This window comes from Chrysemys picta, chromosome 7 (genome assembly GCF_011386835.1).
Source record: "Chrysemys picta bellii isolate R12L10 chromosome 7, ASM1138683v2, whole genome shotgun sequence".
NCBI classification, from domain to species: domain Eukaryota; kingdom Metazoa; phylum Chordata; order Testudines; family Emydidae; genus Chrysemys; species Chrysemys picta.
Window position 1 is genome coordinate 107122974 of NC_088797.1, and position 15882 is coordinate 107138855.

At 40.4% G+C, this 15882-nt stretch overlaps 1 protein-coding gene across 1 annotated transcript in view; it reads left to right on the forward strand.

Annotated features, from left to right (window-relative positions):
- Window positions 1–2665: 2665 nt before the first annotated feature.
- DHX32 (DEAH-box helicase 32 (putative)) overlaps window positions 2666–15882 on the forward strand; it is a 50556-nt gene continuing 37339 nt past the window's right edge. The window contains 4 exon segments of the mRNA XM_065553626.1: window positions 2666–2696; window positions 4390–4548; window positions 4551–4629; window positions 15824–15882. Coding sequence (XP_065409698.1) covers window positions 2666–2696; window positions 4390–4548; window positions 4551–4629; window positions 15824–15882 — 328 coding nt within the window.

Sequence of the window (15882 nt, forward strand, 5' to 3'; positions counted from 1 at the left end):
CAGTTTGTGGCACATCTGGCTGAGATGCAGCTGTGGAAAGTATTTAGCAAAGCTGAAGTGTGGGCAGACAAATCATCTGTTCCTTCTGTCGTTCAAAGATGCTTCCCAGCGGGAGATCAGTATTTGTCTTCACCCTGAGACTGGACAACTTGGTCAGTCATTGCATCCAAGAGTTTTAAGGACCAGTCAGCCAGTGCTTAATTTGTAATGAAAGAGGTGCTGGGCCTCAAGCAACGATTTACTTTCATAACTGATGCGGCAAGTCCAGAGGTGCCGGGGATAAGCCCTGGCAGTACCTGGCACAAATTAAGCACTGCAGTCAGCAGTGTGTTTGGTGGGCAGCATGCAACTAAACTTGTCTGGACTGGGTTTTGGATATTTAAGGCTACTAGATAATATGATATTTTCTAGCCTGCTTCAGATGGATTTCCACACTGCCATTGTCATGTAGTTTATGACTTTTCAACAAGAGGGCCACCTCCAGAATTAGAATTTTACAAATATCATTATTTACTGTTTGTTCGACAATAGTGCTTAGAGGACCCGGTCAAGATCAGGGCCTCTATTGTGCTATTATCAGTTTATTCAAATAACAAATATTTTATACCTTGTGCACTGTTAGGTTGTTGAACTGAGTCAAATGAGTGCTAGTACCTGGAGTTATTTAAATTTCTTATTTTGTCTTTCTGTTGAATTTCTGGTTGTCTTGAAATATTACAATTGACATATCTGTGCTCCTTCTTTAAGAAATATATTTGAGATTTCAGAACTAAATAGACCAAAGGCTGTAAAAGGTCTCACACATTTAATAAATATTTTAATATATATAAAACCTTTCCTCTTTTGACTTTCTAAAGGGCTGCAAAATAGCATTAATTAAAAGGTTTTCTGAATACTTGTCCTGAAACTGAAAGCTTTATTACTAAATGGTATTTTCATATGGCAGTTGTATCACAGGTGAACCCTCTCAGCTTTTTCACAATTTTTTTCTACATCCATTATAATTAAGGCTGCGAGTTTGTCATGGAGGTCATGGAAGTCACGGATTCCATGACTTTCCGGGACCTCCATAACTTCTGCAGTGACTGGTGCACCTGCCCTCTGGGCCGCTCAGGCAGCCCCTGCACCAGTTGCACTGGCCGCTGCTGGGGCAGTCTCGGGCCACCACCCCTCCGCCCCCAGCAGCAGCAGAGTTTGGGTGTGGGAGGAGGCAGGGAATTGGGGCATGAGAGGGGGTGAGGTGGGCTCTGGGCGGTGATTACCTAGGGGGCTCCCTGGAAGCAGCGACATTCCCCTCGCTCAGCTCCTAGGCGGAGGCGTGGCCAGGCAGCTCTGCGCACAGCCTCCGCCTGCGGGCACTGCCCCCGCAGCTCCTATTGGCCGTGGTTCCTGGCCAATGGGAGCTGCAAAGCTGGCACTCTGGGCAGAGGCAGTGCACAGACCTGCCTGGCCACACCTTCACCTAGGAGCTGAGCAAGGGGCATGTCACCACTTCCAGAGAGGCACGGAGCCAGGTAGGGAGCCTGCCAGCCCCGCCAATCCCCCCTGGGTCTCGGACTGCATGCCACTGCCTGTGCCTCCCCCCCAGCACCAGCGGGGGTCCTGGGCCACCGGGCCACCCACCCCCCCAAGCACACGCGGCGCCCCCAGATCGCCCCCTTCCCCACAAGATTTAGTCAGGGGTATATAGTAGAAATCATGGACGGGTCACAGGCCGTGAATTTTTGTTTACTGCCCATGATCTGTCCATGACTTTTATTAAAAATACCCGTGACTAAAACATAGGCTTAATCATAATGGGACAACCACATGACCATCTTCAGAGTCATGTTTTGAATGAGCTCTCCCCTGACATCTAGTGATGCGCTGTGGAAGAGGACTTTAAGAGCTGATCTTGTTTGCAAGGGCACACCCACCATGATGGGATTGCTTGCCCAAATAATCACTTTTGGCTGATGTTGGATCCCCAGTCTCCTTGTTATTGGGGCAGGAGTAATAAAGGGTTGTTATTCTTGTTGTGTGACTCAAGGGCAGCAGAACTGTACTTGGCATACCCCAATTGAGGGACTCACCCTCAATGAAATGGCACTCGCTAGGCAGGGGACATGGGTTCCAAAGCCTGGTGAGTAGAGAGAGAGGGTGGGTCCTGCTTAAGGATCTTAGATGCCATTTGACCCTTCCTCTCTCCACTATGTAATAAAAGAGCTAATTTAGATTCAATTGAGAGTCATTACACACTGCAGAACTCTGAAATCACTGATACCTAGGTCTGAGTGTTAGACTTGCTTTGAACAGTGTCTCTTATGCAAGAGACTGTCCAGTGTGCACCAGCAGTGAGGCTCCCCCGCTAACAGCTGTGATCACTGAGAGCTGTGTTAAGTGGTGGGACCTGAAGACATCCTGACGGATCGATGATTGGCTGGCAAGGCAGCCAGTGGAGAGGACTGGAATGGAACCCTGCAGAGAGGCATTGCAATCAGCCAGCAGGGTGACTGGTGGAGAGGAGCGGAGTGGAGCAGAGCCCAGCAGAGCGGCTGGCGGAGAGGTGAGGTGATTGGTCAGCAGGGTGGGTGGCGAAGAGGATCGGAGTGAAGCCCGGTGGAGAGGCATGGTGATCAGCCAGCAGGGTGGCTGGGGCAGAGGTGCGAAGTGCCAATCAGCTGGCATGGCGGCCAGCGAAGAGGAACAGCGAGCAAGTGCCCAGGCAGCAGAGCAAGTTAGATAACTTCTTATCTCCCCCTCCACCCAGGGTGGGAAGTGAGCTCTGCAGATGTGCTTCTGAACTCTGCGTTTACGTTGACCAAGGACAACTGTGAGGGGGGTGCAGAGAAGGGACAGGCATGTTAAAGGGTCTTTTGGTTGCTGGACTTAAGAATCTGAGGGAAAAGGACACTGCCCAACTTACTTGAGGGTGGGTCTTTTGCTCATGGTTTATGATTATGAATAAGGCTAAGCTTTGTCACGGATATTTTTGTCACGGGCAATAAACAAAAATTCATGGAAGCCCCTGACCTGTCCCTGACTTTCACTAAAAATATCCCTGACAAAAGGGGTAGACGGGTTCAGCACCCACTGCTGCTGGGGCTCCCAGGTCCCCCACCGCTGTGGTACGTGGGAGCGCTGAGGTCCCCCTGCCCATGGGGCTGGGCTGCTGTGGGGTCTCCTCGCCACCAGGGCAGCTGGGAGCTGCAGGGTCCCCCAGCTACTGGCCACAGCTGGGCAGCTGCAGAATTCGCTGGCTGCCCAATGCGGCTGGGCAGTTGCAGGATCCCCCAGGGAGTCCCCGCTGCCTGCCGCGGCTGGGCAGCTGCAGGGTCTTGCCGTGGCTGGGCAGCTGCGGGTAGTCCCCCGCCCCCTGCCGCGGCTGGGCAGCTGCCGGGAGTCCCCTGCCCTCTGCTGTGGCCTAGCAGCTACAGAGTCCACCAGCCCCCTGCCACTTGTCGTGGCTGGGCAGCTGCAGGGTCCCTCCACCAGGGTGGGGGCTGGGAGATGCGGGGGCAGACCTGGCTGGGAGCTCCAGCCCCGGGGCAGAAAATGTCATGGAGGTCAATGGAAGTCACAGATTCCGTGCCCTCAGTGACATAATCGTAGCCTTAATGATGAACCCTGTTTGCAGTGTTTTCCCAAATTAATGCCAAGTTACTTCCCTCCTTTTATTAAAAGTTTCTTTGCTAGACTCAGACTCTGTGCTTGTGAGAGGGGAAGTATTGCCTCTTAGAGGCACCCAGGGGTTGGTGTGTAATTGTCCCAGGTCACTGGGTGGGGGCTCGAGCCAGGTTTTGTATTGTTGAAAAGGAACCTCTAGATACTGAACCCAGCCCTTGTTGCTGCCGACTCTGACTGGCAGAAGGGTTACAGTCATAATAATCACACCTGTAATTTTCTATTCACAGTCAGTCAGGATGCAGCCATGTGTGAGAAAGGTCAGGCTCAGCACACTCTTAGTCTAATCATTCTCCAGACTGGTCTCGGAGCCACAGACAACAGTGCAAGGAAACAAACCAACTATTATTAATTATCTGACTTCAGTAAACAGGCTTTTAAAATGCAGAAAGTAATTGACTTGTGTTAAAATACCTTTCGGCAGAACCATCTTAACTGTGTGTTTTGGTTTTTAGAACTTTTAAAATATATATTACAACACAATTTCAGAGGTAGCAAAAAGACAAAGATGTCAAATAGAACAGCCCAGGACAGAAAGTTTTCTGACCTTTTGAACTGAGGACTCAGGGAATATTTATTCTGAACTGTGTAGCAATGGATTTCTTCAAGTTTGTAGGGTCTGAATGATTTATTAATATAAAGGTCTCCATTAGGGTTCCAGCACCAGTGCTTCATTGCTGGGAATAATATATGAGGGAGAAATTAAGTTTTTAACCTTTTCTTCAGGGAAACACTACTTCTCAGAATTATTTGAGTCCAGCAATGGTGACGAAGAAGAGATGTTAGTATGTGAAGAAGATTTAGAGCATAATCCTTTTGATGGCTTACCATACTCATCTCATTATTACAAACTTTTGAAAGAAAGAGAGGAACTTCCATTTTGGAAAGTGAATATCCTTCCATGGAGAGTCTTCTTCGTAATCAAATGGTGATTGTTTCAGGAGATGCTAAGAGTGGCAAAAGTTCCCAAGGGGGTAGTACAGAATACTTACCAAGTGCTATTTACTTAATATTTAATATTGAGTTCATATATTTTCCAAGAGCAGATTTCCTTAACTGCTTTCCTAATAACATTGTTAATTATTAAAACTGAAATAATTTTTAAAATTTAATTTATGGTTCACTATTTTTGCTGCTCTGCTTATTTATTATTAAATTTATATTATGCTGATATCGAGAGGCAACAGTCAATATCAAGGCCCCATTGTGCTATGTACTGTAGTGTACTGTAATATTAAGACACTGTCCTTGTCCTAAAGAGTTTACTTACAATGCAAGGGTAGATCCTGTGCCCACAAAGTCCTATTTGACTTCAGTGGGGCTTTGTGTGGGCACAGGGATCTGCCCACACATTGTAACTTGAAGGATTGGAGCCTAAGATAAGTGAAATATGAAAGGTGGAGGGAGAGCAATATCAAATATATACACTATTTATATTTAAATGTACAATTCCACTATTTTTCCTGATAATTATAAATAGGTAAAGTAAGTGGCATCTATTTCCAGCTGCCTGCCAAGCCATTATTAATTGGCTGAGTTCTTGTAGGTTTTGGGAAAGGCAAGTATTGGGTTTTAATCACTGAATTTCTTGTAATATGCAATAAATAGTCAACAAAGGCCTCAAGCTAAAATTTAAAAAGTACTCTTTAGAAATGTCAGACTCTTATTTATACACTAAACAACACCTGCACACTTATCAGATCCTAATAATTCTGCACCAAATAGTCACATACGTATATGTAGAAAAACTCTGTACCAACTACATGTGGACCTATCAGTATATAACAACATTGCTCCATATACTTTTGTTTTACCTATATATAACAATATCACATGTAAAACTTGAATATCTTTTTAGTTTACCTGTACATTTTCAGGTTTGTTAAAAAAGACAAGGTGTGAAATCCTGGACCTATTGAAGTCACAGAGAGCTTTTCCACTGACTTCAAAGGGACCAGGATTTAATCCAAACATTTTAGAAGGTAGAATGAATTCAGAAAGCTTTAGTGTAAAATGGAGTACGTTAAATTGTTATTAGTTGAGTGTTATTATCTTGCATTTGTCTACATTTAATTTAATCTGCCATTTTTTTGCTCAATTGCCTAATTTTGTCAGCTCCTCCCTAGAAACTACTAAAACTACACATTTTTTCCTTTTCTCAAAAAAATGTTGCCATCATGCAGTTCACCCTTATTTCAGATTGTTAATAAATATTTTGAATAATAGTCTTGTCTATACTATTCCCTAGGGCATCTGACTATTAACTTCTTTTCATGTTGAGGCCTGCACATTTATGTGTGCACTGTTTACTGTATTTCAACCATTTTAATCCATGACAGAATTTTTGAAAGTTTATGTAAATTACACCACTCATTTTGCATTATCTATTATTTTAAACTATCTTTCAAAGTAAAATTAAATGGCAGATTTAACTCATTAAACTTTCAGTGAATTCCAAATGGTCAAAGGTTTGACTCATGGTATGGGTTAATTCCTTGTTGAGAGAGAAATGAGTGACTTGGACACAGGATACTCTATTCCTGTTTTAATTTATTGACAACCATATACCATCTTGGGGCATGTCTACATGAAAACTTACAATGCACACTAGGGAACTTTTAGTGCACATCAGCAGGGTCCACAGACAGTTAGCAGGTGGCATGCTGGAATGCTGTAGATTTAGACCCCATCTTGCTGCATAGTAAATGTTCATGTAGCCATGCCTTTGGATAGGAAAATTAGGCCTTTCTACACAAGAAGATTATACTGATGTAACTGAACCCGTTTAGAAGTTGATTTTGTTAAATGAGTACAGCACCCTTATGGATAATCTCATTTTGGTTTATGACTGTCTTGTATGCATATTCATTAAAAAATGTTAAAAGAACATTAAGATTGCAAAATCATGTACTCAAAGGTTAGGAAATCGAGAATTAAGATTGCTTTAATTCAGCCCATTTGTGCATATGCATTATGATGCAGTCTTTAATTACGTGATTAAATTTTATTTTTTTTCCACAAGACCCTGCCTCATTCAAAGCACAGGATGGATGTTGTTCCCTAATTAGCAACTATTCAATATTTTGTTTTATCCTAATTGTTCAGTGAGTCTTATTTACTGCACAATTTCAAACCTGCTCTGAAGACAGAATCAAATAATTTCCTCTGTGGCAGGGGTTCTCAAGCTTTTTCTTTCTGAGCCTCTTCCCCCCAACATACTATAAAAGCTCCATGGCCCAGCTGTGCCACAGCAACTGCTTTTTTGTATATAAAAGCCAGGGCCAGCGTTAGGGGGTAGCAAGTCGGGCAATTGCCTGGGGCACCACGCCACAGGGGGTACCATGAAACTAAATTGCTCAGGCTTCAGCTTCAGCCCTGGGTGGTGGAGCTCAGGGCCCTGTGTTGCAGTCCCATGTGGCGGGGCTTCGGCTTTCTGCACTGGGCCCTACCAAGTCTAATGTCAGCCACGCTTGGAGGCCCCCCTGAGTCCTGCTCGCAGCCCCTCAAGGAGCCCCAGACTCCTTGTTGAGAACTGCTGCTCTATGGCACTCATATCTTTAGTATATGAGTGCTTCGTAAACATTAAATAATTAATCTTCACAATAACCCTATGAGATGAGGGGGTGATATAATACCCATTTTATGGAACTAAGGTCAAAGATTATGGTCAAAAGTTTCCACTAATTTTGGATGCCCAATTTGAGACAACTAGGACCTGATTCTTCCAAGTACTTGGCATTATAAAGCCCTTTGTATGTTCAAAGCACAGCTCCCATTGATTTCAGTTGCAGCTGTAAATGCTCAGTACGTCTGCAAATCAGACCACAGGGCATCAAGTCAGGCAAACAGTGACCTGTGATCTGTTTGGTAGAAGTGACTTGACTAGTATCCCGTAGGAAGTTGCATGGTAGAGACAGGGATAGAATCCAGTTCTCCAAGGCAGCATACAACTGCCTAACCGTGAAGCCATCCTTTTTCTTCCTGCAGTACCCTACTTCATTCACTGCACACCTTCCAACTTCTGCAACAAACGAAGCAGGAGTCCTACACACACAATCTCTTTCATATGCAACCCTTATTCAGTCCCAGAGCAGGTCCCGTGTACTGAATGAGTCAGAGAACCTGTGGAAAAAATAGCATATGATCATGAAATTAAAGAATATATCATAATGCATGCACACAAGGGGGCCAAATTAAGATTTCAATCTTATTTCTGGCATTTTCTAACCTTTTGTTGCTTGACTTTGAAAACTTAATAATGTTTTTTTTTAAAGTTTCTAGGTTTTTAAAAATGCAAACTAACAAAAAAGAAAAAAAAACAGAAATCCCATCATGTGGCACCATATTGACACAGATATGGATTGGAACTTTTAGATTCACCACACAGACCCTTGCTATTTGATCTAACAGACTAACCAATAGCAATAGTAAATTATCATTCCTTATGTGGACCATCACTAGAGGAGAATGGGAGACACATTTTGCCTGTATGTTTCACGGATGTTTGCTGACAACAGAGGAATGATGAGACTCAGGAATCTTGAGTTCCATTCCAGGCACTGGAGGGAAGTGTGCCTTAGTGGGAAGAGAATTTTCTGGTCATTTCCTCTACGCTTGAGCTTTTCTGCCCTATTCCTTCTAACATGGACCTGTTCCAGTCCAGGCTTCTGGTTCCAGTCCCACTCTTTTTACCTTCCCAGCCCCAGTCTCCACTCCTCAGGATTCTCATGATTTTTAAGCCCAGGGGAACTTAAATTCATAACTTTGCTAGACACTAAAAATCATGGACTCAACAGAGACACTGGCTTTATGTCTCCTACAACAATAACCCACTAGCCCTCCTTTGTCCCGTGACTCCAGAGGTGTTAAATGCCTGTAGGAACACACAGCTCCCGAATTGCTAGCTCACGGCTGCGGCACACTGCACCCGTGGCTGCAAGGCCGGAGCGGCCTACACCCCCACGCCTGTGATTAAAATATTTATTGGCTGACCTAATCATCACCCTCGCTGCTCGCTTTCACGTGCACAAGATATGACCTTGTTAAGTCATGTTGATGAGTATTGTATGCTCCTCCTATGCACAGAAATTCAACCACTTATAAGTGTTGTAAATAGAAAAGTAAGATAATAAAAACCCCAGAGAAAAGTAAGATAATAAAAACCCCTGGGAGGCTTTTTCGGCTACCACGACCTGGCGCTCTGTCTCCTTCCTTTTTCGTCGCCACAAATGCCAACTTCATCTTGAACGGTCTCTCGCAATATATGTTAATGCCTTATTCTTAAGAATCTGTTCCACCTTGAACTTAGCTGTAACACTCAGGTTACCTTTCCCAGGGCAGGTCTATACTAGAAACTTGCATTGGTGCAGCTGCATTGCTATAGCGCTTCTGGTGAAGACACTGTAAACTGATGGGAGAGCGCTTTCCTGTCTGCTTAATAATTCCACCTCTGCAAGAGGCAGTAGCTACGTTGCTGGGAGAAGCTCTCCCACTGACATAGCACTGTCTACACAGAGGGTTGAGGTTGGTATAGCTAAATCACTCAGGGGTGTGGATTTTTACCGATGTAAGTGTGTAGTGTAGACCTGACCCCAGACCTGAAGAGCTCTGTGTAGTTCAAAAGCTTGTGTCTTTCATCAACAGAAGTTGGTCCAATAAAAGATATTACCTCACCCATCTTGTCTCTTTCATAACCATTCTGGTAGCAGTCTCATTTTCCAAGTGTATATTTCTAAAAAATTAATTATTTCAAATCTTTAGCACTTTTGTTACAATATAACATTTTACTCATCCATGATGCAGATCCCATCATACAAAGCTTCATTTTTTATAGTGCAGGTGTAATACATTCTAAGAAAAATATAAGTAGACTTAAAACCTTAACATGAAACTAAAAGCCTAAAATGAAACAGTAGTACTAGTTGAAATATTTTTATTATAGTTTTTTTCAACAAAAATTTGAGTTTTATCAAAAATGAAGTTTTTCACCAGAAGGTTGTTTGACAACATTTTTTGTTTAAAACATTGACTTTCATTTTTCTTAATTGTAGGGTTTTTTATTTTGAAATATTGGGAAAATTCCCACATTCTCTGTCTCCCCGTCCCCTTTTCTTTTCCCCTGGAAATTTTTGTAAAAAAGTCAGAAAGTGGGTTAAAAACACCATTACTTTTAACTTTTTTGCACTGGAAGAGTGTGGGAAAAGTGAGAGAAAGTAGCACTTCTCCACTTTTACTCACCCCCTCTTTATCCATTGAAAAAGCACTCCCTCCTCAGCCACCCTATTTTCTCTAATATTTTAATGTTTTTTCACTAGAGAAAGAGAGGGGAAAAGTTTCGGGATTGGTTTTGTTTTAAGTGAGAGATGGAGGAGATTTTTTTTCTTGTAAAAAACAAATTAAATGAAAACTTCATTTTCCTTCAAAACTTGTCATGAAGCTCCATCCAAAAATTTTGATCAGCTTTACTAACCAGAATGAATATTATAGCTAATGCAGCCCTTGTTTAAACACAAAAGTTGCAATCAGTGTAACTAAATTGGTTTAGCTTAAGCAAATTAACGTAAGGCATTCTTAAACTGCTTTAAAAGTCCACCTAAGGGGCTTGTATCAGTTTAATTTTATTACGTTATCTAATCTATTTTAAACCAATTAGTTAAAACAGTGCAATGTTGGTGGGTAGATAAGGCTCCAGAGGCTAGTTTGCATAATCATACATAAAAAATATACACTTTAACTTTCCTTTAACATCTTTTAAATTTAATAAATATAGGAAATACCACAAATACTCATGGAAATGTTATTTAGTTATATAAGGCTACCTAAAAGTATTTTCTTGTGGTCATTGTGTACGTGTTTATACTGTAATAATGTTATGAGCATATGGTGTGTGAACTAACAAAGAGTCCATTGAACTGGGAGAGAATTTATACCATTCATTGGATATTGCTACTACCTCAGTTTTATATTTTATCAATTTACCAGTAATCATTAGTGTTTCAGTTAGTAGTGGCTCCTCTGAAATAATTTTAAAGAGGTGTTATTCATCTTGAGTGACAGCTATTTTGTGGACCAGCACATAGTTCTTGTAGCAATGAAATCCCATTTCAGATTTGCATTAAGTCTGAAGTGGGGTTGCACAGAATAAAATGAGGGACAAGCTAGGTGAATGGGCAGCACAATTTCAGAAGAAATTAATTGTTGAGAAATGAAAGTAACACACATTGGGGAGAATGATTTTGAACTACCCATTTACCTTTACTCTCCTCTAAGTTTAGTATGCCAGTTGAAGAAAAAAATATTTATTTTAGTTACTTATATGGCTCCCATTCCTGTAGTATCTGAGCATCGTTCACTCTTTATTATATTTATCCTTACAATACACCCGTGAGGTAGAGCAATACTGTTTCCCCATTTTACAGATTTGGACCAGAGGCACGGATAGATTAAGGCCCAGATCCTCAAATATATTTAGGCTCCCAAACTTCCATTGAAATCAGTAGGAGTTAAATGCTTCAATACTGTTGAGGATCTGAGCCTAAGTGACTTGCCCACAAGGTCACTCAGGAAGTCTGAAACAGAGCAGGGAATTGATCCCAGGTCTCCGGCTATCATCCTAACCACGCTCCAAGCTCCCTTGCTTATGAAAAAGACATGAAACGTGGACATTTCAGTGAAGACCTGTGGTCAATGTGCAGCAGCAATCAAAAATGCAAACAAAACGTTAGGCTACATAAGGAAAGGAATGAAAAATTATTTGGAAAATGATATATCCCTGCCTGGAATTCTGCGTTTGGTTCTGGATACCTCCGCATCAGAAAAGGAAGAGAATGGCTTCAGAGATAAAGTATGAAAACAGATGAAAAACTCTCACACAAGGAGAGATTGAAAAGATTGGGACTGTTTACTTTGGAAAGAAGATGAATAAGAGGGAACATGATAAAAGAATACAAAATAATGGATGGTAATGAGAAGGTGTATCAGGAACTAATATTCACAAGGGCTGTCAATTAATCGCGATTAATTTTGATTTAAAAAATTAATTGCGATTAATCGCACTGTTAAACAATAGAATACCAATAGAAATTTGTTACATGTTTTTGAATGTTTTTCTACATTTTCAAATATATCTATTTAAATTACAACACAGAATACAAAGTATACAGTGCTCGTTTTATATTATTATTTTTATTACAAATATTTGCACTGTAAAAATGATAAACAAAAGAAACAATATTTTTCAATTCACCTCATACAAGTACTGTAGTGCAATCTCTTTATCATGAAAGTGCAACTTATATTTTTTTTGTTACATAACTGCACTCAAAAACAAAACAGTGTAAAACTTTAATGCCTAGAAGTCCACTCAGTCCTACTTCTTGTTCAGCCAATCTCTAAGAGAAACAAGTTTGTTTACATTTACAGGAGATAATGCTGGTCCCTTCTCATTTACAATGTCACCTGAAGGTGAGAACAGGTGTTTGTTTGCATGGCACCATTGTAGCTGGCGTCACAAGATATTTACATGCCACATGCGCTAAAGATTCATATGCCTCTTCATGCATCTGCCATAGTTCCAGAGGACATGCATCCATACTGATGACACTTGTTTCATTAAAAAAAAATGCGTTAATTAAATTTGTGACTGAACTCCTTGGGGGAGAATTGTATGTCTCCTGCTCTGTTTTACCCACATTCTGCCATATTTTTCATGTTATAGCAGTCTCAGATGATGACCCAGAACATGTTGTTCGTTTTAACACCTTCATTACAACTTTGACAAAATGCAAAAAAGATATCAATGTGAAATTTCTAAAGATAGCTACAGCACTCAATCCAAGGTTTAAGAATCTGAAGTACCTTCCAAAATTTGAGAGGGACGAGGTGTGGAGCAACACTCTGATGCGGAAACTACAGATCCTCCAAAAAAGAAAATCACCCTTCTGCTGGTGGCATCTGACTCAGGTGATGAAAATGAACATGCATCAGTCTGCACTACTTTGGATCATTATTGAGGAGAACCTGTCATGAGCATGGATGCATGTCTGCTGGAATGGTGGGTGAAGCATCAAGAGAGATCTGAATCTTTACCACATCTGGCATGTAAATATTTTGAGACGCCAGCTACAATAGTACCATGCAAACGTCTGTTTTCGTGTTTAGGTGACATTGTAAACAAGCAGCAGGCAGTATTATCTTCTGCAAATCTAAACAAATTTGTTTGAGTGATTGGCTGAACAAAAAATAGGACTGAGTGGACTTGTAGGCTCTAAAGTTTTACATTGTTTTATTTTTGAATGCAGTTATTTTTTGTACATAATTCTACATTTGTAAGTTCAACTTTCATGATAAAGAGATTGTACTATAGGTACTTGTATTAGGTGAATTGAAAAATACTATTTATTTTGTTTTTTACAGTGCAAATATTTGTAATAAAAATAAATATAAAGTGAGCACTGTACACTTTGTATTCTGTGTTTAATTGAAATCAATATATTTGAAAATGTAGATAATATCCACAAATATTTAAATAAATGGTATTCTATTATCATTTAACAGCGCGGTTAATCGTGATTAATTTTTTTAATCGCTTGACAGCCATAATATTCACCCTTTCACAATGCAAGAGCAAGGGAAGACTAGATTAAATGTAAAGTGGACAAACTCAAAACTGTTAAGAGCAAATACTTTTTCATCCAATAAAATTAGCCTATGGAAGTCATTGCCACAGGATACCAGTGAAGGCCAACAGCTTATCAAGATTCAAAACAGGATTGGTTATTTATATGGCTAACTAGAATATCTAATTCTGTTCTAATAGTAAATATAATAGCCCAGTTTTGTTACAATACAAAAAAGTTTTAAAGCAAGACATACACTCACATTTCAGCCTGTAACTATTGGGTGCTAGGAACCAATGGAAAGTTTCCCTGGGGGCAGGTTTTCCAAGAACTTCCTACTGCAGGGTCTTTTTCACCTTACTCTGAAGCATTTGATACTAGCCACTGTCAGGGATCGGACAGTGGACTAACTGGATCAGTTTTGATCCAGTTTGGTATCAAAATGGCAGGTGAAATTTAGTGTTGATAAGTGCCATTATACACATGCAATGATGAGTTCTAAATTAGCTGTTACCACCCAAGAAAGAGAGCTTGGACTCATTGTGGATAGTTCTCTGACAATGTCTGCTCAGTGCACAATAGCAGTCAAAAAGGTTAACAAATTGTATGTTAGGAATGATGAGGAAAGGGCTAGAAAATAAGACAGAAAGTATTGTAAATTGGCCCCAAGTATATATATTACTGGTCTGGACTTTATTCTGCTTGTACATTTCAAAAGTGAGCAAGTCAGGATCACTTGTACCCCAGCTACCATTAATTTTCAGTTATGTGATTGATTCCTCTTTATCTGTTAGGACAAGATCTAATAAAGAATTCCCCCATATTGGCTGCAACACTTTTTTGAGTTAGGAAATTGTCATCGCTAATGTTTGGAAATTCCAAGGATGTTTTAGTACTGGCAGTATGAGCCCTCCAGCATCTGTCACTCAAATTTAAGGCCACCATGATCACGTAGCTGTTTTCCCTGCACATTAAAGATGGGTGAATAAGAAGCAGTCAGCATGTTCTCTAGGTGATTTGGTAGGCTGTAGCAGACACTAGCCATTACCACTTCTTGTGCTTTATCTGTTAGGACATTGATCCATAGCATTCAAGATTATTTTTTTCCATTGTATCAGTGATTTGGGAACAGGTAATGTCAATTTTGACATAGAGTGCCACTTCTCCTCCCTTTTTGCACACTCAATCCTTCCTAAACAGGTTATTATAAACATTGATTTTAACAGTCCAATTGTGCGAGTCATCCCAGCAGGTTTCAGTAATACCAACTGGTGACTTATAACTGTTCGGTTTATCGGTTTGTTATAAAAGCTCTTCTATTGACACATCAATTTGGGACAGTATGTCAGATTTGTTGCCCAAAAAGAATAGGGCTGATGTAGCCATGTCCTTGGCTATGAAGACCAATCCAAAGAATTCATTTAGCTTCTCTGCAAGGGCCTTGTCTTCCTTGGGCTTTGTGTAATTTCCATAGTTTAAATTTACAATATCATTACTTTATTTGCTAACAGGATGTCAGTACAAGTAAGACTATTCATTGTAAAACATTTATCAATTTTATATAAAGGTATTAAATATAAGTAACTATTTACACAGAAAGAAGTGACATCTACCTGATACTGCCAAATCTCACAAGATGATGTATGTTCCATAGTTAAATTAAGTAGGATGAGTTAGAAATTGATTAATACTTTCACTAAAGTGATTTTCTCAAAATGCTTTTAGATTCTTAAGATAATGGAACACTGCTTTACAATTTTGTTGTACTTATTTTCCATTGTAAATGTGATAATATATTTTCAATTTTTTCTTTTATCAGTTAAAAAGATTACATACCTTTCTGGGACCATTCATATACAATTAGATTTATTTACAGAACTTAATCTGAAATTAAGTAATTATCACTTTTTATTTATAATTTTGAGGTCTTCTTCTTCCTGGAATGGATATTTTACTACAATTATCTGAAGTCAAATGGAAGGCCCTCACCAGGAACAGCTCTAATGTAGCTGGATCAAGAATGGAAGGGTCACTCTTCCCTCCTCTCTAGAAACCAGTTCTGTCACTTCTGTAATATACACCGCTACCTCGATATAATGCAACCCGATACAACACGAATTCGGATATAACATGGTAAAGCAGTGCTCCAGAGAGGCGGGGCTGCGCACTCCTGTGGATCAAAGCAAGTTCAATATAACGTGGTTTCACCTATAACACGGTAAGATTTTTTGGCTCCCGAGGACAGCATTATATCGAGGTAGAGGTGTACTCAGATTAATCTGTTTTAAGACAAGAAATTCCCAAACCTGACTTTCAGTTCATGTGACTCCAACTCTTGACCATTTAACAGATTCAGTGTCTTGACATTTATTCAGGCAGATAATTTCTATTTAGTACGCAGTTCAGTTGCCAGTAATCAGACAGCTAGTAAGCCAGAGATGTTTTGCTGGTATAACTTTTACAGTATAAATACTAGATTGTATGCTCATTTTATATTATGTACTATACATGTTAAATACAGAGTGCATTCTCCTCTTTTTTATACAGGTTCCCCAATGGTGTGCTAAGTACGGTCTTTCTGCCCATTATCAACAGGGGATAG